Source organism: Sorex araneus, chromosome 8 (assembly GCF_027595985.1).
Source record: "Sorex araneus isolate mSorAra2 chromosome 8, mSorAra2.pri, whole genome shotgun sequence".
NCBI lineage: Eukaryota > Metazoa > Chordata > Mammalia > Eulipotyphla > Soricidae > Sorex > Sorex araneus.
Window position 1 is genome coordinate 12,023,844 of NC_073309.1, and position 22,072 is coordinate 12,045,915.

General features: G+C 59.9%; 1 protein-coding gene and 1 long non-coding RNA gene across 6 annotated transcripts; one reads left to right on the top strand and one right to left on the bottom strand.

Moving 5' to 3' along the window:
• Nucleotides 1-579: 579 nt before the first annotated feature.
• HAS3 (hyaluronan synthase 3) lies at nucleotides 580-22,036 on the bottom strand. 5 transcript variants are annotated; one of them, XM_055145703.1, is made up of 5 exons: nucleotides 12,774-12,899; nucleotides 12,442-12,541; nucleotides 9,008-9,643; nucleotides 4,964-5,065; nucleotides 580-948 (listed from the first exon to the last, which is right to left on the bottom strand). In XM_055145703.1, the coding sequence occupies exons 1-5, from the start codon at nucleotides 12,782-12,784 to the stop codon at nucleotides 829-831; spliced, it is 969 nt and encodes a 322-aa protein (XP_055001678.1). In that variant the 5' UTR covers nucleotides 12,785-12,899; the 3' UTR covers nucleotides 580-828. The 5 variants fall into 5 exon arrangements, with proteins under 5 accessions (XP_055001678.1, XP_004600625.2, XP_055001677.1 ...); XM_004600568.2 differs by lacking the exon at nucleotides 580-948 and adding an exon at nucleotides 3,179-4,130; XM_055145702.1 differs by lacking the exons at nucleotides 580-948; nucleotides 12,442-12,541; nucleotides 12,774-12,899 and adding exons at nucleotides 3,179-4,130; nucleotides 21,905-22,036.
• Nucleotides 9,659-21,991, top strand: LOC129406790 (uncharacterized). The gene is made up of 3 exons (XR_008631250.1): nucleotides 9,659-10,520; nucleotides 20,617-20,707; nucleotides 21,860-21,991. It is a non-coding gene; the product is annotated as an uncharacterized LOC129406790 (long non-coding RNA).
• Nucleotides 22,037-22,072: the final 36 nt, after the last annotated feature.

The window sequence follows — 22,072 nt, forward strand, 5'->3', positions numbered from 1 at the left end:
GTGAGCACGGTCCGGGCCTTGCAGGAAAGGCTCTCCCGCCTTCCTAAAGCCTGCTGTGCTTTTGTCTCACAGCTTTCTGCCCCTTGTTTCTTACTGGTTTCTTGAATTGTTCTTGTGGACTTTTCCTCAGGGATACATTGGCCTGCAGGTCCCAATTCTTAGTAGTCCCCTGCTTTCCACTGGAGAATCAGCTTACTGCTTTCTAGAAATGTCACATCGGTAAACGGACCATGCTTCAGCAGCTTGGACCTGGTCATCCTCCACTGCCATACTTTCCCTGGGGGCTTGAACACAGAACGGGGAGGTGGACGCACACATCAGAGGCCCACCAGCTCGGCCTAGCACCCGGCGGGCTGGGCCTGCAGCTGTCTTCTCCTGGACGTAAGAGGAGACCAGAACCAAGGCCCCACTGCTCAGCCATCTTCCCCACTGGTACTCCCAATCAAAGAACCTCAAAGATTGAAACTGACGTGGATGGGAACATGGGGCGGGGGCGGGGGTGGGGGAGGGGAGAAATCACTGTGCTTCGTTCAGCCTGATGTGAAAGGATGGTTGGTGTTTCCTGCATTGTACCTTTTCTTACTGTTTCTTTAATAAATGGGATGAGAGGGTTCTGCGGTCAGTCCGTTTTGTTACCCGTTCCACAGGTAAGGAAGCGAATCCATTACTCTGCATGGTTTTCAGTTTGGCCAGTTTACGTCACTTAGGAAGCAAGCTTTGGGGTGTGTTTTCTCCTTAGCTTTAGCTGGGCCTCTTTCTGCCAGTAATTGCCCGAAAGCTACCACCCACCCTCTACCAGAACAGTGAAGCCACCTTAGGTATGAGTGGTCAGGGTGGGCCGCTGCACTCCCGGGTCCAGAAGTAGCCGTGACAGCTTATTCTGCTCCTGCGCTCCACGGGAATTACCTTGACACGACTTTCTCGAATGCCTCCTTTGCAGGGAGGAAGCTGTAAATACAGAAGGGGTGGGGCGGGGAGGGGGGGAGAAGGACCTCAGCAGTAGCCAGCAGTATGTGAGAATCTTTATTTTGACAAATAAATGCAGTATAAAAAATTTGACCTGGAAAAAAAAAGTAAAAATAAATACGTGTACAAATTACCGTAGAAATAATACAAAAGAGGATTAAAATTCTCAATGAGAAAACAACCAAAATGGCCCAGTTGTATAAAGGCTCTTCCCTTGCAAGAAATCGGGGATAAAGCTGAAGACCCAGTTTGGTTTGACTGCTGAAAAAGTACAAAATAACTTAGAAAAGCCAGTCGAGGTCAAATGTTGTGAGCCCAGACTTGTACCTGCCTGCTTGTGATGTAAGGACAGTAGGTGCCCACAGCGCAAGGCAGAGCTGAGGGTGGGAGGGCCAGGAGTTACCGTCCAGAGTCCGGCCCCAATAACCTTCAAGTAAAAGCTGAAGAAAAATAAGCCCTTGGTGAGGCCTGAGCTCTGCAGTTGGCTGACCGGATTTCCTCCGTTGTAGTGCTCAAAATAGTTACTTCTTGGCCAGCAAAAAAACAAGGAAGGGCCTGGAATGACTGCTGTTAGCAAATGCTCGCGGCCGCCTCCCGGTCTCTGCAGATGGGGCTCGGCGTCTGCCAGCATCTGAGGAACGAGGCGTGAGACACCGCAGGGGTGAGACTGCGTGAGTTCACGGAGACAGAAGAGCACCTGGGGTGGGTTAGCCGTCGGTGTCCCAGAGCACATGTTCCTCCTTTGTGAGAAGCCCCCCAGGATGCGTGAGGGGCCACTCCCCCTGCTCGGCCTGAGGCGCCTTCCCAGGCGAGCCGGCCCTCCAGGCGAGGAAGGTTGGAGAGAACATGCAAACAAGCACCGCCGTTACCCCAAAACCCGAGCGCTGAAAACAGTCTTTGGGACTGCAGATTTTTCGTGGCCTTCTCCACACTCAAAGCAAACCGCCTGAAGAGCTGAGTGAGAGAAAGCAAGAACCTTAGGATTCCGTCTCCCATGTTTCTGATCAACTGCGGCGGTGACCATCCACAGTTGGGCTGTAACGGCTCTGGAGAAGTCTCAGGAGAGTGGGTGTTCTCAGAGATGGCCGCCCAGGGGACACTGGAACGCTCTCCATTGGAGGTGATTGTCAAACACGGGCCCGAAGGGCGCACGTGCTACCCAGCTGCCGACGAGCGTCTCCAGGCAGTTCTAAGGCTAGCCAGTTTGTCCAGAGGTCCTGACAAGTTTCTCCCCGCTGAGGGCAGACTCGCCTGTGAGAACCCAAGCTCGGCCACAGTTGCCACTTGGAAACACCCGTGATAACCAGGAGGTTGGCAGCGGTGATGGCATCACCTTAAAACCAAGCGAGGAAGCTGTTTTTTATCAGCGGAATTTGAGGGGAATTGGGGGACATATATGTTGAAATACCCAAGACTTCATTTCCTTTTGATTGTCGGGATTCAGTCTTTCTTGGTAGGTTACCAAAACATCTTATCTCCCCAGCAGAGATCACAGCAAAACTTGAGGAAAAAGAAGCCTTGACCAGTTCGCAGGCGAAACATTCAGCCCAAGCCCTCTGTGGAACCTGGCTTTAGCACCGATCTTTGTTCGTCCTGCCAGCTTTCCTTATTAATGCTCAGAAATTCACTTAAAAGCAGTTCAGTGCTAACTCGTTGCTGGTTTGGCTCATCCTTGGGATACGGGGTTGTGGAGTAGGGTACATCACATAATACAGCACCATTCTTGGACCCTGTTTTCTGATACCCAAAGCCCAGGCTACTGGGCTGTGTGTCTCAGGCACAATCTTATTGCATTGACAACTACATAGAGGGGCCTGTTACTCATCAGCCCAGATAGCCCCCACTGAAGGTGTTCAGTGGGTAAAGACCCCTTCCCACAGGTAGCGATGCTCTTTCACCCATCAGAAGTTGTGTCTCAGTGGAACTAACTTGAGCACACTTCTGAGTGCCCTCTTGAAAGGAGGAAGTAGAATCTTCCAGAGACTGAAGTATGGGCCAGAGGCAGGCAGTCAGGTAGACTTAAACCCTCAAGTTTCCCTTGCCTCCCTGAGCTGGAATCCTCCGAGCCACGCTACCCCAGGCCAAACTACTGTCACCATTATTTGCACATCAGATTTGTCCAGTGGACTCTTACGAAACGAAAACAGCAAGCCCTCTGCCCTCCCACCCTATCTTTCTCTTCCATTCCCTTCCCTCCCTTACCCATTGCACTTTTCCCGCGCTGCACTCTAAGGACTGGCTCACACCTCGGCAAAAGCCAGCCTATACTGCTCTGGTTTCTTCCCACACCGTCGGGCTATGATGGCCAGGTAGAGCATAAGGAGGGCCACCCAGTAGCAGCCGTACAGGATGGCCCCCGAGACGAGGAAGGCCAGCTCCGTCTCGCTGAACAGATCCTGGCAGTACGCTGTGTAGGCCAGCCCCCCCAGGAGGACTGCCACCCAGATGGACACGGGGATGAGGCCAATAAAGTTGACCACGATAGTTTTCCGGCCAGAGGTGCCCCAGCCGGACTTGTTGATGGTGGCGATGGCAAAGATCTTGGCGGGCAGGAGGCTGGACATGTAGAGAAGGGAGTAGAGGGACATGAAGATCATCTCGGCATTGCCCCGAAGGAAGCAGGCATAGGTGGCCTTAATAATGCCCACCAGCTGCACAGTCAGCAGGAAGAGGAGAATGTTCCAGATGCGGCCACGGTAGAACAGCTGGATGACTGTGGCAATGAGGAAGAAGGGGAAGAAACCCGTGACCACGGACTCATAGGTCATCCAGAGATGATGCTTATGAAACCACAGGGAGTTGTAGAGCCACTCGCGGAAGTAAGACTTGCTCCAACGGGTCTGCTGGTTGAGCCACCGGAGGTACTTGGTGGGGGTCTCTGTGAGGCACTTGGAGCGTGCTGTGTACTTAGTCCGGTAGCCGAGGCTGAGGACTCGGTTGGTGAGGTGCCGGTCATCCCCGAAACTGCACTTGCTGCCTAGGAACTTCTGGTGGTACCAGTCCTCCAGGAACTGCTGGAGGAGGCTATTGCGGTACATGCCCAGGGGCCCGCTAATACACTGCACGCAGCCAAAGTAGGACTGGCAGGCCCGCTCCACGTTGAAGGCCATCCAGTACCGCACACTGCTCAGGAAGGAGATCCACGAGTCATACTTGTTGAGGATCTGCAAGGGAATCGGAGAGGCTGGACCCCTCCGCTGAGGACACAGGCCCCAGAGGAGACACAGCAGGCCCAGGAGGGCTCCCCTGTCCGGGCCCCGCGGCCCATTGCTCGGGTTCCAGGCTGCCAGTCCTAGCCCAGCCCGAGCTGGAGACGCTGAGAGAGATTCAAAGCAGCCAACCCCCACCTCTGCACTGATTGCCCCACTTGAAGTTGCCCTAGCAACAAAGCCACCTCAGCTCTCAGGAGACCGCCCGTGGTGGTGACAGAGAAGGAATCAAAGAAAATGCGACGCAGGCCGGAGAGCACGTTCTGGGCCGGAGTACAGGCCTGGCACGCAGGTGCCAGGTTCTGTCCCCAACACCACGTGACCTCCTAGCCCCACCAGGACCAACTCTAACCCCATCCCCTGCCCAGGCAAACCAGATGTAAATGCAGCGCCGCACCCAGCCCCCCATGTGGCCCTTCTGCCAAGGGAGCTGCTGGTGCCAGGGAGAGGACGGGCCCTTTCTCCCCACATAGTGCCCAGAGCTGCCCACCACAGCATCCCCAGAAGCAAGGGTTTCCCTAGGGTCCCCTGTTGGGGTGCAGGTGGCACCACCATCTCCACGGTCACTGGCCTCAAAACACAACCTCCCTTGCTGACTCCCCGCTCAACTCTAGAGACAGGGACTGGAGGGTAGAAGTGAGCCCTCTCTACCTGACGAGCTCTCCAGGTACCCCCCTCTGCTCCACGCTGGCTTGGCAGGGTGACCACTCCCCAGGCCCACCCAGCTACATCAGCAAGCAGAAAGTCCAGCCCTCCCCCGCCCCCAGGAGTCCCTGGCCACTTCTTACTTGGACATCTCCACCAACTCCCCCGACTTGGGGGTCCTCCTCCAGGACTCGGAGCATCTCAATGGTGCAGGCGGGGTCCAGCACAGTGTCAGAGTCGCACACCTGCAGAGGGAATGGCAGGATGGTCAGAGCTGCCCCTCACTGCCTCAGACAGGTCAGTTTCCACAGCCCACCAGAGGGGCTGGCCTGAGCAATAGAGTGGCAGAGGAGGGGAGCAGGCCTGATCACCATGCTGAGAAGGGAGGAGCGTCACTGACAGCAGCCCTGGGGATGAACTACACCCAGTGGTGCTCCAGGACTAGATCTGCTCAGTAGTGCCCCCTGTGAGTGCTCAGGGGAACCATGAGTAACGCCAGGGATTTGGCCTGGGGTCATGGGATGCAAGGCAAATGCTTTAAGCCCTGTACTATTTCTACTATTTCTCCTGCTCCTCCCACCCCTCATTGTTTTAGAACGGGGGCCACTCCTAGTAGTGCTTGGGGGACCAACTAGGACTGCACCCGTGGTGTTCAGTGTGTTGCTAGGGTGGGAACTCGTGACCTTCGCATGCAGGGCATGTGCTCTGCCACAGGAGCACACACCCCACAGTAGTCATGAAGTCACGACAGACAGTGCTAGCCCACAGCCAGCAGGGACGCTCCTCAGAAGCATCTGTCTTTCTAGTGCTGCTTTGGAAAGAGACCTAGGGCCAGAGACAGTGCAGGGGTCGCACTTGCTTGCATCCTGCCGACCCCAGTTCGAATCCCAGCACATGTGGCCCACTGAGCACAGAGCCTGGAATAGTCCCCAAGCACGGCCACATGTGGCCCAAGAACCACAAAGGAATCAATGACAATAGGGCCTTCCCCTGTGCCAGCCTCTGCCCCCTGAGTAGCCTAAGGGGTGAGCATCTCCCCTCCAGCCATAGGCCACTGACCAGTGGCTGCCAGCCTCCTCTGCTCTGCTGGCCGAGTCTCCGAGCAGGGCACAGTCTGGCCACATCGGGCCCTTGCCTGGATCCTGCGCGGCTGGCAGGGAAGCTGGCAGCACTGCCTCCAGGCTCTAGAACATCTTGCTCCTCCCCAGTGCGGCTCCGGGTCTGATTCTAATGGGCAGTGCCTTCAAGAGGTAGAACATAACGGCGTTAGCCGTCCCACCCGAGCTGAGCACTTAGGTGCTGCCCTCGTCTTCTGAAAATGACTCAGATGGTAGAAACACTGGGCCACAGAGCTTCTCCCCGACCCTGACTGAGCTTGCCGGGCAAACTGAACCCAATCCTGCTAAAGCTCCAATTCTTGCAGCAGAATTGCTCAGTGAAAGTCCCTGAGCCAGCAGGAAGGCTGCCTCCTGCCGCTGGAAGCCAGGACACACGCGCACACTAGCAGTCCCTGGGAACTCAGGCCAGGCCGCTCCCGTTATTCAAGGGTGCTTGGCTTTGCTCGCTGCAGGAATTCCTTCACACCGCACTGCGTGGGGTTTCTACTCTGCAGAGCATATGCACCCTCAGCTGGGGCCCACCAGGCAACGAGAACCTGACTGCCCCAGCGGTGATGCCCAAGCTGTAAAGGGAAGAGCTGGCTCGGGGGAGCAGCTGGCCCGCTGACCAGACCCAGCAAGCAGCGTGTGCTCGGCAAAGGAACACACGTGGCAGACCCGGCTTGGGGGACCCTGTTTCCGGGAGTTGATGGCAGAAGTCACTGTGACTTCAGAGTGTGTGAGGGCTTAAGAGCTTCACTTTGGTTTCTGTCTTTTAGGGCCACACCGGGCAGTGTTCAGGAGTTACTGTGATTGGGGGAAACCACATACCGAGAATCGAACCCGGGGCCCGATGCATGTCTTGGGATCTCTCTCTGGCCCTTCAGGGGCCTTCTCTCAGCCTCCCAAGTCCCTCAACTCTAGATGGGGCAGCAAGCAGGACACAGCCCTCCCTCCAAGATCAAGGATGCATCTGCCTCAAGGAAGACAGAAAACTGGCCCAGTTCTCACAGGAAGCTGCAGAAGAGGAGGAAAAGTCAGTGGGCAGCTAATTCTAGATGGGTACCGTAGAGGAAGGCAAGAATCTCAACCACTGCCCGAGCTTCAGGCATGTGGCTGCTGTCCCAGGCAGGAGCAGTGTGGATGCCAGTGTGGATGCCAGGCCCGGAAGCTGGGCTGTCCGTTTCCAGCCCTGAAATGTGTGTGCTTTAGCCTCTGTGCTCTCAAGGTTTTGTCCTTTGAAAACTCAAGGATGTCAGCCTTGCAACCCAATTCAGGTTAAGAGGCTGATGTCTTTTTCTTTTTTCCCCCTTGGTGGGGGGTTGGGCTACATACAGTGGTGCTCAGGAATTATTCCTGGCAGTGCTCCCATATGGGATGCCAGAGATGAAACCTGGATCAGTTGCATGCAAGGCAAACGCCCGGCCTGCTGGACCATCACTCTGGCCCCAGAGGCTGGTGGCTGGAATCAGGACAGCATCGGGGGGTGGGGGTGGCTCAGCCCTGCCCACTGCAGTACTAGAGTCACACTGGAGGGTGTGTCCCTCCAGTCCCAGACACTAATCCGACATCCCAGACACTAATCTGACATCAGCAAGAGAGGGAGTATGTCTTGGTTTGGGGGTTGGTTGCAGTGGTGCGCGCCCACAGTGCTGAGGCTAGACCCCAGGCTTCCTGCAGACTGTGAGCCCGGTCCCACGAGCTCTCCAGCCGGGATGCAGCTTTGGGCCCGTAGCTAAAACAGTAGTTGAATGCTTTGGAGTAAACATTTTTTTCCCTTTGTTTTCTAGGCTACACCCAACAATGTTCAGGGGTCACTCCTGGTAGGGTTCAGGGTGCTGGGGATCGAACCCAGGTCCACAATGAACAAGGCAAGTGCCTTACCCACTGTACTATCACCAGCCCTTGAAATATTTTTTTTCTTTTGCTCTTTGCCACATTTCTTTTTCTTTTTTCTTGCTTTTTTAAAGTTTTTTTTTTGGTCACTCCTGGAAGTGCTCAGGAATTACTCTGGTTCTGCACTCAGGAATTATTCCTGGTGGTGCTCAGGGGACCGAGAGTCAAACCTGGGTTGGCCACGTGCAAGGCAAATGCCCTACCAACTGTACTGTCACTCCGGCCCCATCTTGCCACATTTCTTTAGTCAGGCACAGACCCCTGATGCAGAGGTGAGGCAGTACCCCAGGAAGGGGAGATAAAACCCCAGACAGCCTGACTCTGCACCTTTCCTGCTGGTGACAGTCGGCACGTCTCTCTACTTCCAGGCCCATCTGCTCTGAGTAGGGGGAGAACACAGCTCCCTGCGGAGTGTTACGAGGGTGCAAAGCACAAGCCTGGGGCAGGGAGCTACAGCAGGTGGGGGGACACAGGCCTGGCATAACCCAAGGCACCAAATAAATCCCTGTACCACCTGGCCCTCAGGCACTGCTGGGGTGAGCCTGCTGACCCTTGGCTTTGCCAAGCCCGACGTTGCTGGGAGTGGCCCTTACCAAAAAGCTAAATATGGGGCATGAGAGTCCAGGTAGAGCACATGTCTTGTGTGTGCGCCACTCAGGTTCAAATCTGGCACCCCATAAGGTCCCCTAGGCCCCACCATGAGTGATCCCTAAGAACAGAGAAGCCCTGAGCACCACCAGGTGAAGTCCCTAAAACAAAAAAAAAGTAAATGCATGGGGCTACAGAGACAGTATAGGAGGTATGGCACTCGCCTTGCACGTGGCCACCCCAGGTACCCCAGCACCCCATATGGTTCCCAGAGCCTTGCCAGGAGTGGACCCTGAGCACCGCCACATATCCCAAAAGCCACCCCCTCCCCCCATAAGAGTAAATCCCAAAGATAATATGCATCAAGTGCCTACAACAGTGTCTGCGGCGAAATGAGGGGCAAGGCACCTGTGTGCCATTACTGGGCCACCAGCCCAGAGACCTCCCTAAGGACCAGGTCAGAAGAGCTGTAGAAACCAGCCCCATCCCGGGTCTCCCCCCGCCCGGCCCTGCCACTACGAGCCCCTCTGTCAGATCACAGCACCAGCAGGGGCAGCTGTGTGCCACACCCCGCTAGGCCCCGCCCCAGGGTGGAGGCTCCCTCACCTGGATGTAGTCCACGGAGTCGCCGAGCGCCTTGAAGGCCGTGTACATGACCTCGCGCTTGCCTCCCCACTTCTGCATGATGCACGAGAAGGTGTGGGTGCGGACGACATCCCGCACGCGGTCCATGCCCTCCCGCAGGCTGGCCTCTGTCTCGCCCTCCCCTGCCTCGTGGAAGTTGCTGCGCCACACGAAGAAGCCGCCTTGCTCGGTGCCGCCGAGCACCTCGTGGAAGATGTCCAGCATGTAGGCGTCCTCCTGGCGGTTGCCGTCCACCACCATGACCACCTTGAGGTTGGGGAAGGCGATGCGCTGGGCTGAGCGCAGGCACTTGCGCAGGTAGTCGGGATCCTCCTGGTAGGCGGCGATGCAGAGCGCCACAGAGCGCCGGCGCGGGGACGGCAGCTTGAGGGCGCGGCCTGCGCGCCGCATGCGCCGGTGCTCCAGGAAGGCGAAGAGGCTCTGGATGAGCAGGTGCAGGCCCAGGATGGCGCCGTAGAGGCCAAAGGATAGGTAGTGCTTTTCCGTGTGGATGAACTGGTAGCCTGTCACGTAGGCTGCCAGGATGCCCCCCAGGACTGCCAGGGCAAACAGGCTGGTGCCCACCACACGCAGGGCTGTTGTCAGCTGCACCGGCATCTAGGGGGAGGAGACAGGAGTGTGGGGTCACGTGGGGGGTAGTGCGGGCGGTGGGAGGGAAAGGAGTGGCGACCGACCCCCGTGCAAGGAGGCGGAGCAGGGCTAAGACTGGCACCTCTGGGGTCCTGGCGTGAATTCCTCTCCATATGGGGCTTGCAGCACTAGTTAGCATCCTCCAGGGTTAAGTGGGTACAGGCGCAGCATACCCAACCCTTCGGTTCATTCAAACCAAAGCCACACAGGGTCAGGGGACCCTCTGCTGGCAGGTGGCAGAACTGGAATCAGCCGGGCCCCAGCCCTTAGAGATGCTCAAGAGGGCAGCCCGGGACACCGGGACAGGCCAAGGAAGCTGCCCGTGCCTGCCGCATACCCACCAGCGCATTGCCCTCTGCAAGAACAGGCGCCTGGAAGGCACAGAAAGAGGCTGGGGAGAGTGGGGAGGAAGGGACTGGGAACGGCAGGGATCATAAAGAGGCGCCAGGTAGGCAAAAAACAATCCGTGAGAAAGTTTCTTGGTGGGCCCTGCTTTCCCACCTCTCCCCCACTTTCTGGAAGCAGGAAAGAAAGGGACTTAAAGCAGGGGAGAGCAGGGCTGAGGCGGGGCAGCCGCGGACACGCACCCGCACTGCAGCAGCTGGGCCGGGAAGGTCCTTCCACCCGGTCCTAGTGCCGCGGGGTCGCGGATCGGGAGCGACCCCCCCAACCCCCCCCACCGCTGTCGGGTCTGAACCCCTCCTGGCGGCGCGGGCGGTTTCGAAGCCAGAGACTGGCGCCGAGGGCCGGGCCCCAGCGCCGAGGCCTGACCTTGCCCAAGTCCTCTGGGTCTTGGTCCCCCAGGTCCACCCTCTGGGTCGCTAATGGTTGCTTCTACGCTCAGGTAAATCTCACGGGAGTACTTGTAGTACCCAGAGGCTCAGGTGGGGTGGCTGAGAAGTGGGGTGCTGACCGAGGCCAGCTCAGGTATCTCCATCCCACCCCTGGGCGCCTCCCCATCTTCCCACCTGGCCACCGCGCGCTCCCCGCGCCCCCTCCCCCCGCAGACAATGAGGTCTTTCTCAAGCCTGCTCCAACTTGGGTCTCGCTGAAGACACCCGCGCCCCACCCCATGCACAGACAACCTCCCCGCGGCATTACGGCCGCGCGGGCCGCAAAGCGCTCTTGGCAACTGGGTCCCTCCGGGCGTTCTGCCGGGATGCCGGAGCGCCCGCCGCCTGCTTTCTCCGCAGGACTCCCGGCCCGCCCCGGCTCCCCGCCTCCCCGCACGCGCAGGGGCGCAGGGGACCCCAGGCCCAGCATCACCCAGCCCAGCGCTTACATGCCGAGAGGGCGCGGCGGGCACCCCTCGCCGCCTGCGCGCTGCGGTCGCCCAGGGGCGCCCAGGCCAACGCTGAAGCCGCCGGGCCTGGCGCCGGGCCGCGGCGCAGTGCCGGAGGCGGTGCCCGCCGGGTTCCTGCAGCCGCCGAGGCGCTCGCCACGCTCCTCGCCCCCGCCCGAGCCTCGCCCGCCCGGGAAGGCGGCGCCAGCCACACCCACGTGCCGGCTTCCCACGGGCCGGCGGCCGGCGCAGGCCCCGCTGCTCTCCGCGCCCGGCCACCTGCGCAAAGTGTGCCTGCAGACAAAGGCGGCACTCGCGGGGTCGCCGGCCCCTTCCCTTCCGGCGGGGTTTGCAGCCCGACCCTCGCACCACCACCCCATCCCAGGACTGGGGAAGGTCCCGCCGCCGAAGACCCCACGTGCGATCAAACGCTCAGGCGAGCTCCGGCTGCGGGGTGCGGGGGCTGCTCCGGCGCGGCCGTGCGCCCCAAACGGGCGGACGCGAGCGCTCAGGCCCTCCCGGGTAGCCCTCCCCACCCCCGCTCCAAGGGCAGGAGGTTGGGAGCGCTCCCCAAGACCGGCCCCCGCCCCCCACGATGGCCGGAGAACCCTCTCGCCAAGGACGCACGCCGCGGACCCCGGGCTTCAGGGGCTGACAGGTGGACCCCCCCTGCGGGGCGCCCCCCACACGCGGCGGCCGGCAAACTTGTGCGCCGGGCGGGGGCTCCCGGAGCGGGCCGGGGAAGGGGCGCCCTGACCGGCGAGGACGCGCGGCCGCGGCGCGGCTGCCCCGCGGGAACCCGGGCACCCCGAAGCCGGGACAGGTGCAGATAAACCCCCGCCACGAGTGTCGGGGAGACCCCCAGCAGCCGGGCGCCCCGCGCCGCGCCCCGAGGTCCATTCAGCGAAAACGGGGCGGCCGCGGAGGCAGGAGGAAGGGGAGAGGCTGGAGGGAGAAAGGGAGGAGGGCCCGGGGCCGAGGGGGCTGCGGGCAGCGCCGCGCTCAGCCCGCCTCCCGCGCCCGCCCGCGCTCACCGTGCCGCCGGCCGCCCGCGCTCCGGTGCTCAGCAGGCCCGCGGCGGCTCCATGCTCCTCCTCCGCCCGCTCCAACTGCCGCGCGCCGGCCCGCCGAGCCGCCCTTAAGTAGCCGGCGCATCCCCGCCGGGAGAGGCGCCCTCCTCCGGCCCCGGGGCCCGGAAAGTTGGTAGGAGTGGGAACCCCCCTCCCCCGAGGCCCGCGAGGCGAGCACCCCGTTCCCGGCCGGCTGGCGCTCGGCGGAGACGGGGGTGTCTCCCCCACGACCCCACCCCACCCCACCTCGGGGCCGCGGAACTACGGGGCACCCGCCGCGCGGCGGGGGCGGGCCTTGGGCTCGGCCTGGAGGTAAGTTTCTGGAGCACCCGCGGGACTTGGCCGCACCGTTCCTGCCCCCTCGGTCCGCTCCTCCCCGCGCCCCCGCTTGCTGCGCCTCGAAACCTACTCACCCTGCCAGGCGGGCGAGCCGACGGGAAGCCTCCCCCGGCTTCTGCAAACGGAGGGGCTGCTCGCTGTCTAGGGGACTCCCGAAAAGCCAGACAGCCGAAGCTTCCAGCCGGCGAGAAAGGCGCGGAAGGGAATTGTCAAATACAGAAAGATGGTCAAAGAAGGTGTTAACGATTGTGACAAGCTGAGCTTTGAATTCCGCAGTGGGGCGCTGATGACTTTAAGGCTGTCTGCAAACAGCCAAAACCGTGGTTTAAAGCCCAAACCCATTCCTCCTCCCCCTTTTTCACACCTTTATTTCCGACATCCACGACCTCCACAATTCCCAACTGACCTTAGCGCCATGGGCTTCCAAGGGCCCCTCCTGGGTGTGCAGGAGGAGGGGGAGGGCCTGGCCAGGGGAGTCCCGAGCTGAGGAAGTTTGGAAGCAGCCGAACACACTGGGTTTCCAAGTCCAGGGGAATCTCAAATAAACGGTAATTAATGACTAGCCCAAACGGCATTTACAGGGCCAGAGAGAGAGAGCGAGCACAGGGGTTGAGGCCTTGCATGTGAGGGGCTCCAGTCCCAAAGCACATAGGGTCCCCCCATCACAGACCCCCTTGGGGAGCAGACCCCTCCCTGCACTGCCCATCCACTGGCCAAACACAAATCCCACAATTTTCCATACCCTCCAAACTCTCCTGCAAGAATCTCCATCCTTGCTCTCCAAACTGCGACCAATTTACAGGAACCCAGTTAGAATCTACCTGTCACCTTCTCAAGAGTCGGAAGGGCTCAGCCCTCAGTGCTCTGGTCCTATGTCCCTCCAGGAAAACAGAGACCACCACCCCTTCCCCCACCAACACACACACACACACACACACACACACACACACACACACACATCTACTCCACCCCCTCCACCTTGCAGAGAAAGCAAATAATTTTCCTGCTTTTACAGTGGGAAGGGCACTTACCTTGCACGGGGCCAACATGGGTTCGATTCCTGGCATCTCATATGGTCCCCCAGCCAGGAGTGATTCCTGTACAGAGCTAGGAATCAGCCCTGAGCACCACCGGCTGTGTACCCCTCCCCCCCTCCCGCAAATAGTCTAAAATGAACATCAGGCTGAGATTGGCACGTCCACAGCAGGGAGAGCATCCGGGGGGTGGGGGGTCCTGGTCTTCGTTTCTGCAGGGGAGACTGAGCCAGTAAAGCTCATGTTGCGCCCTGCATGCTGCTGGAGATTTCAAAATGAGTTTCTAAAGGAGCTGTCTGCAGTGTAGGTGGGCACACAGCTCCGGGGCCAGGGGCAGCGGTGCTCACAGAGGAGGCAGAGGGGACGGGTGAGGGGGGTGAGGGGCAGTGTAAGGGAAACGGATTTGTTCGGATTTTTGAGCCACGGCTGGTGGTGCTTAGGTGTGTGTGTAGGGGGTGGGGGCTAGAGGGGCTGCCATAGCACACAAGACAAGTGCGTCTGTGACCTGAAATAAGAGATTTAGCTGCGGGGACTTGCCACTGGGCTACATCCCTGGCCCAAGGGGCAGATTCCGGAAGGCCTTGACTGATGGAGGCAGATTTCACGCCAGGGGATGGCCGAGCTGGTGCTCTTGGCAGCTGGGATTGGGAGGAGGGCGGGAACCCGGGAGGGCCGGCCGGAAGTGGAGGTGATGACAGGGGCGCCCATCTTGGCCCCAGGGAGCAGACAGGGGAGGCTGAGGGGGTAGCTCGGGGCGCCCCAGGCCTGAGCGCAGGGAAGCTGACCGCGCCCACGGCTCGCACCCCAGCTCCCGTGGCGCTCAGGCCCTTCTGCCGAGAGGCATCAGCGAGGCCGACAGCGTCAAAGCAGCCGGCTGGCCCTGCCAGGGACCAGGTGTCGCTCTGCAGCTCACCCAGCGGTAGGCAGGGGCAGGGGGTGATGGGGGCATAAGTCCAGCTCCTCAGACAGCCCTGCACCCCCACCCTCACGCTTCAGTGCCCTGGCCCTCCGCCCACAGCTTCTGTGGTGGGGACGCCAAGCGGAGGGGAGATGGTAGCCAAGCACGGGCCTCGGCCTCCCCAGTCAGGGTGGTCCCTGCGCCGAAGGCCTGAGTGGCTCCGTATCGTCAGGTGCCAGCAGGTCCCTGGTTGGCCTGGGAGAGGCCCTAGACCCCCTGCACAACACCAAGGAGGTGCACCCCCATAAAGCTTTTCTTTTTTTTTTTTGCTTTTTTTCTTTTTGGGTCACACCTGGCGATGCACAGGGGTTACTCTTGGCTCTGCACTCAGGAATCACTCCTGGTGGTGCTATGGGATGCTGGGAATCGAACCCGGGTCGGCCACGTGCAAGGCAAACGCCCTCCCCACTGTGCTATTGCTCCAGCCCCCCCATAAAGCTCTTGAAGTCAATGACGGGGATTCACACACTCCAGCTGGCCGTTCAGGACGCCTCCTGCCGGCAGTCTGACCTATGAGGCCAGTCAGGACCGAATGCAGAGTGGACGTGTGTGCCCGACCCCAGCCAGGTGGTACCAGCCACCCAGCTCCCGTTTCCTGATCCCTGACGCACAGCCCTGTCTCCGTCCCAATGCCAGCCGCTGCGTGGGAAGCAGGGGTGAGAGCTGAGCCGGCCGGCAGCTGGCCTCTGCCCTGCCGCGGAGTTTCACCTTCAACCCAGGGCCCTGGCGCGGGTGGCCCGGAGCCTCCAGCCCTACCCAGGGGCCACGGCTCTCTTCTGCTGCCACGAAGGTGCAGATCAGAGATCCAACCACATTTGCAAATACTTCCCTTTTTGGTGGTGGTTATTCTGAGCCACACCTGGCTTTGTGCTTGGAGTTACAGTCAGTGGTGCTCGGGGGACCCCACAGTGCCGGACAGGGAACGGGGGCCCCTGGCACGCACAGCCTGCACTCAGCCCACAGAGTTCTCTCTCTCTGGCCCTAAAGTTCGGTTTTGCTTTTTTTTTTTTTTGTCACACCTGGCAATGCACAGGGGTTACTCCTGGCTCTGCACTCAGGAATCACTCCTGGCAGTGCTTGGGGATGCCAGGGATTGAGCCTGGATCAGCCATGTGCAAGGCAAGTGCCTGCTGTACTATGGTACTTACCTTGCACATGTGAGTCCTCAAGTCTGATCCCTAGCAGTGCCCCCACCCACCCCCTCCTGGAAAAAAAATACCAATGCACCTGCCCACACTGCCCTGGGGCTATCTGTTGTCCGCAGAGGCTGCTCCAGGCTCAGCCCAGTTCTGTCCCCTCCCCTGATCTCCCCTGCCCTTCCCCTCTACTCTGTCTCTCTCTCCCCTCTTCTGTCTCTCTTTTTTCCTTTGGGTCACACTCGGTGATGCTCAGGGGTTATTCCTGGCTCTGCACTCAGGAATTACTCCTGGCAGTACTCGGGGGACCATATGGGATGCCAGGGATCAAACCTAGGTGTGTGCAAGGAAAACTCTCTCCCCGCTGTACTATCGCTCCTGCCCCTCTCTTGCCTGTCCTCCCTCCTTTCCCAGTGGCCAGTTCTTGTCCACTGCCCAAGGCTGTGCAGTGGGCCGGCTGCGGTGTCTAACTGGTTTTGGAACCAACAGGTCAAGGAAGCCGTTTCTCCGCTCATGTGCTCACATCTCTTCCTACGCTCTCTTCCACTTCGCACAACTCCCCTCTCTCCACCTTCTTTCCCCCCTTGTCAAATCCTCATATCCAGCCTCACCCTTTTCTTCCCCTGCCTGGCATGGGCCAGAGCCAGAAAGAAGTTTCAGGTGCCTCCACTGTTATCCTGAACACTAAATGGGCAGATGGAATCCCGAATTCCAGGAGATGGAAGGGCGGAAGACCAAACACGGCCCCTTTCAGAGGCAAGGCTTCGGGCTCCTCCGGGGGCTCCTGGGAGGACGGGCCACGTGGCTTACGCTGCACGTGATCCACTCCTCCTGGAGGGCCGCCTCAGCACCCCAAAAAGGAGAGCTGGCCTTTCCCTAAGCACAAGGCACGGGACCCTCCTGGGGCTACAGGTGGGGCGTGTGGTTTGGGGGTGCCGTCTGGGGGAATTGGGAGGAAGCTTAACTTGACCTATAAGTGGCCCATCAGTGCAGGGAACCGCGTTGACACATGGATTTGGTTGGGGGGACCTCCCGGGGCTCCTTGGGCAGAGCTGCTCTGAGCCCGCTTTCTCTCCTGTTCAGGGCAGTTCAGCGAGGCTTGTGGGGGGGGCCACACCTGGAAACACACCTTCCAGCCCTGCGTGCCTCAGTGCCAACCTCATGGCCTGACTGGGGGTGCAGTGGGGGGAGAAACGAGTGCAGCGAGCAGGGGCAGCTCGACAGCTGAGCTGACCACCACGTTCGGGCGCAGGCAGTCCAGCAACCATTCATCCGGGCTAAGGGCCTGGGTTCTGTGGGCAGTGTCCTTGGGGTGCCTGCACACGCCCAGGTCGCAAACCCTGACCCTCAGGCCAGATGTAGAGCTGAGTCGGGGTCGGGGAGACCCACGGGGCTTAGGGTTTCTCTCAAGAAGGGGGGCCCGGGCACACAGACGGCTCTCAGAGGACCATGCCAGGGGCCGAAGGCACAGAAAGCGTGTGTGGCTCTCTAGCCCCTGAGCAGGGCCCGGGCTGGGCTGTGCTGTGGGGACCAGTGATGCGTGTCAGGGGCAGCAGAGGCAGCAGACGACGGGAAGGCATCAGCACGCGTAGCATCATGGGGGAACCACGGATGCAAATGCTTGAACCAGCCACAGCCCCTGGCATCATTGGGGCGTGGGTCACTGCACGGGGCGGGGGGGGGGAAGCTGGGGCGCCCCTGGAGCAGTCGCCCACCTTTGTCTCTGAGGACTCAACTGGGAAAGGGCGAGAGGAGAGAAAACTGGGGGTAGGGGGAAGGGGCACCAAGCGGGCGCAGGACCAACCACTTCCCGGGACCACATGTCGGGTGCACATGCACACGCGCCCCTAAGTTAACTTCCCCAAGTGTGTGTGGTAGTTTTTCGGGGGGGGCACACCCGATGACTCTCGGAGGCTACTCCTGGCCCTGTATTGGGGAGTTGTCACCATGTCTTGGGGCCGCAGTGCCCCTGAGAGCACAGACCTGAGGTGCCAGAGCCCTGCCTGAGCCGCAGCCCCAGGCTCGGATGGAGACTTTGGCTTTGATACTTGCGGGGGGAGGAGTCGGGGGTGCTGAGGACTCGGTGATGTCTGAGAGTCTAGGTGGGGCCTGTGGAGCCATGGTGCAGGGGGCGTTTGCCGTGCACGCGGCTGACCCGAGTTCCATCCCCAGCATCCTGTGTAGAACCCGGAGCAGCGCCAGGAGTTGACCCCTGAACACAGCCGGGCATGGCCCCAAACCAAACCACATGAAAATGAGTGTAGGTGGGACTCAGGACACCTGGGGTCGGTCCCTCAGGGCTCTCGGCCTGTCCTAGGAGGCACGAGTCAGACCAGCTTCTGGGGACAATCTCAGGACGCAGCGCCATGGCTGGCGCTAGGGGCCCAGGGGCCAGCAGGGCGCTGGGGTGAGGGGGAACCGCTCAGCTAAGCTGCGGTGGCCTGCGGTGAGTGGGCAGGCCCTTCCCAGGCCCGGGCGGGCGTCTGGATGCTCTGCCCACTGCTCTCCCGGGAAGAGCCCTGCAGCGTGGGGTGCGAGTGTGCGTGTGGGGGAGGCTTGGAGGGGGTGTGCTGTGTGCTATGTGTGCATCTGTGTGGTGTGCGTAGGATGTGTGTGACAGGTAGGGATGTGTGGTGTGCAGAGATGTGTGTGGCGTGCAGGAATGTTTCTGATGTGTGGTATGTATACAGAGGGGTGTGTGTGTCTATGTGTGTGGTGTATGTGGTATGTGTGTGGTGTGCATGTGTGTAGTATGTATAGTGTGTGTGGCGTGTATATGTGGTGAGTGGTATGTATGTGGTGTGTGTGTGTGGTGTGCATGTGTGTGCAGTGTGTGTGCAGTGTGTGTGCACGTGTGTGCTCTGTGTAGCCCAGAGCTCTGAGCCCTGACACCGCCCCCCACGCCCCCCTGCTGGTTTCTGGCTGCTGCAGGAGCGGCTGTGCGAGGTGCCGTGTGACTGCAGTGCCCAGACCGCAGGAGCGGCTGAGGACATGGCCAGGCCGTCAGAGGACACTGCAGTCCCAGGCCGGGAGCAGCGTGTCCCTTTCGGACCCTCGGAGCGGCTGAGCTGGGGTTTCTGTCTGAGACGCAGGACCCAGCTGGGCTCTGAGCAGATGCGTCACCCCCACCTTCGGGCCACAGGAACTGGCAAGTGGCAGCAGGCAGCGGGGGGTGGGGGGGTGGGGGGGCAGCGGCCAGGGCAGCAGGGGAGGGGCCGAGGGCCGCGAGGGCTCTGCTGCTGCCTTCGGGGGTTGGGGACTCTTCCAGGTATGGGGTGACCCATGTTACTGCACCGGCCGACTGGGCCTAAAAAGGGGCTTCGAGGGGAACTAGCTCCCCACATGCAGGGGGCACACCAGGGCATCACACAATCCCCAGGTGACCCCCATCTCTGGCCTCTGCTGGGAACTCACCCCCAAACACTCCCCGGCCTCCTGCACTCCTTCCCTGCGTGCCCCAGCCCGGAGGGCCCCCCACCCGCTCCCCGGCATCGCCCGACCTCCAGGCTCTGCCAGCGGGGGCTGGGCGCTACCCTGTAGCAGGCTCCCTGCTCTGAGGGGGCACCTGGCACAGCCCAGGCACCCCGGAAGTCACCGTGTGCTTTCCCTGCTGCAAGCCCGGCCCTGTAGGTGGTGAATGGCAGGGGCCACAGGAAGATTCTGGAAGGGAGCTGCGAGGGGAGGTTGGAGTCACAGGAACCCCGAGCAGAGGCGTGGAGAGAGGAGTGAAGCCAAGACTTGCGCAGGGGAGGCGAGGAAGGGGCTGGAGCTTATGCTCCGCACTCGGGAGGCCTGGCCCCCCCGAACAGGGGTGGCCCCAAAAGTAAAGGAATCCCAGGACATGTGGGAGGGCAGGCTCGTGGCAGGGAGAGGAGCAGCATGGGGAGAGGGAAGCCAGATGCTTCTAGAAGCCACCCCTGCCGGTGGTCAGTGCCTGCGCAGAGCCTGGATTCTGGAGAAGTAGCGGCCGCTCCGGGCCCCACATGCTGTGAGGTCCCTCTACAGGCCAGGGGGACCCAGACCAAGGCCTGGGGAGAGTGGGGGTGGGGTGAGGGGAGAGAGACAGAGAGGGAGAGAGGGAGAGTGCGCCAAGGTGCAGCCCAGCAGGTGGGTATTTCCCTCGTGAGGTTTGATACCACACTACCAAAAAAAAAAAAAAATAGGAGGGGCGCTAAGAAATGTGGGACTTGAGGCTGGGGTGACAGTCCAGAGGAACTGGACTTGCATGCGGCCAACTTGGGTTCAGGTCCCCTGAGCATGTCCGGGAGTGATCCCCGTGTGCTGAGCACTGCCAGGTGTAGCCCCAAAACAAAAAAAAAAAAAAGGAAAAAACCGATAGGGGGACAAGTGAAACAGCACATCAGAAACCGAGGGGTGTTGGGGAGACGGCCAGGCGATGCAGGGCTGTAATGCAGACCCCCTGCCCCAGAGTGGCAGTGCCTGGGGTGCTGCCAGCATCTCTGGACCGTGTTGAAAGACATTTCTGCGTTATTCTGTGATGATTGTCCTAAAGCTCCCAGCTCTCAGGCTCTTTCTCGAGAAGAGAAATATAGACAGAATTAGCTTGGAATCTGGAAGCGCCGCTTTGGTCTCGATTTAGGAGGGTCACCTTCGGGCATCAACTCGAGTTTGGTCACAAGGTCAGAAAAAGTCATGCTTGGAAACTGAATCTGCCGGTCAATAAGGGACAGAAGCTCCACCTGCCCCGTCGTTTGAATTAGCGGGCGATTTGGAAATGGATCTCAGGGCTAGGCGACTTGAAGGGGTCCCTCTGGGAAGACTGGGTTCAAATGAGAGAGTTTCTTGGGCTGGTGAGAGCCCCGGGATTAAGGTACCTACCGTACACTCGGCTGAGCCCAGTTCAATCTCTGGCACTGCATGGTTCCCTGAGCACCACAGGAGCACAGAGCCAGGAGTAGCGCTGAGCATTCATCGTGGGGTGTGGCCTAGCCCCTGCCCCCAAATAATAGTAAAAAGAACCTCAAATAATTAGTCTGATCAAAGTTATCAGTTTGGCTGTTGTTGTTGTTGGGTGTGTGTGTGTGTGTATTTGGTGCTCAGGGGACTATATGTGGTGTGGGGATTCAAACCAGCGAGTTAACCTCTGTACTCTCTTTCCAGCTTCTCACCCAGTAATCAGTTTGGATTCATCCCCAGAACTAGAAGGCATTTTATGAAAATAAAGGAACAGGTGAAACAATCAGCTAAGAAGGTAAAAAAAAATTTTTTTTTTTGAAAGGTAAATTTTCTTCTGTGGTGGAGGTTGTGTGGAATCTCACTAAAGGAAGGCTGAGTTCAATCCTTGGTGCCCCATATGGTCCCCCAAGTCCGCCAGGAGTCATCCCTAAGCACAGAGGCAGGAGTAACCCCTGAGCACTGGGTGTGCTTCCCCCGCCCCCCCAAAAAAATTAAAAGGAAAGCCCAAAAACAAACAAGAATGTTTAGGGTATATCCAGTTGGCCCAAAGATCAGAAAGCTCCAATCCTGCTTTTGAGAATGAAAACCCCCCACCCACGACTTAGCTGAACGGAAACGCATGTGCCTGTGCCTGGCCCCTGGTCTCCTTAGGGACGCCTCCCCCGAGGGGTCTGTGCTGGAACCGGGGGCAGAACCCCCACGTACGGAGAATCTGGAGAAACGGCATCACCCAAAGAGCGGGGGCGAAGGTCCTGCTTTCCGTGGCCCTGCAGAGCTCAGGACGGAGCCCTGGGCCAGCGGTGCTGACGGCGGGGCGGGCTCTCCTTCCTGTCTTCTCCGGCAGCTGTGATCCCAAATCAGTGGCCCAAAGTAGACAGGAGCAAATGAGGAGGAGTCCGCAGAGTGACGCCTGACGTGCCACCGGCAAGCTTGGCCTCAGACCTCCAACAGGTCACACCAGGCTCTCCGGCCCAAATCTGCTCCAACCCATGGACTGATGGAAGCGTCCCTGCTTCCAAAGGAGCAGAGGGCGCGGACAGCAGAGCCACACTCCCGGCCCCATTGGAGACACTAATGGCACTTTTCTCCCCCGAGTCAGGGCACCTCCATGCAAAGAGTAGCAGAGGGGGTGAAAAGGAAGTGTCCCCAGAGGAAGAACAAGGGCGTCCCTGCTTTCTCGGGATGACTAGGCCCCTCCCTCCCTCCCTTCTTTCCTTCCTCCCTCCCTCCCTTCCTTCTCTCCTTTCTTCTCTGTCCTCTGTTCCCTCCTCTCCTCTTCCTCCCTCCTTCAGTATCACTCCTGATTGGGCTTGGGGGACCACACGGGTGCCTTAGATCAAACCGGCACAAAGCCAGCGCCCTCCCTGCTGTGCCGTGGCTCTGGTCCTGAAAGGCCTCTCTGCGCAGCCGAGGGTGACTAGTTCCGACTGCTCCTCCTTATCCCTAGGGTTCAGGACCCCACCCTGAAGGAGCACCCAGACACGTGACCTACGCGTGGAGGATGAGGGAGGCCATCGCAGCCTTCTGGCCACGTGCAACATGTGCTTCCACCAGGCCAGTGTCCTTGAAATGGCTCCGGGCGTGAAGAATGTGCGGGTGCATGAGATGTCACCTTTCTCCTCCAGGGCACTCTCGTCGGTGGGTGGCAGGACAGCGGAGA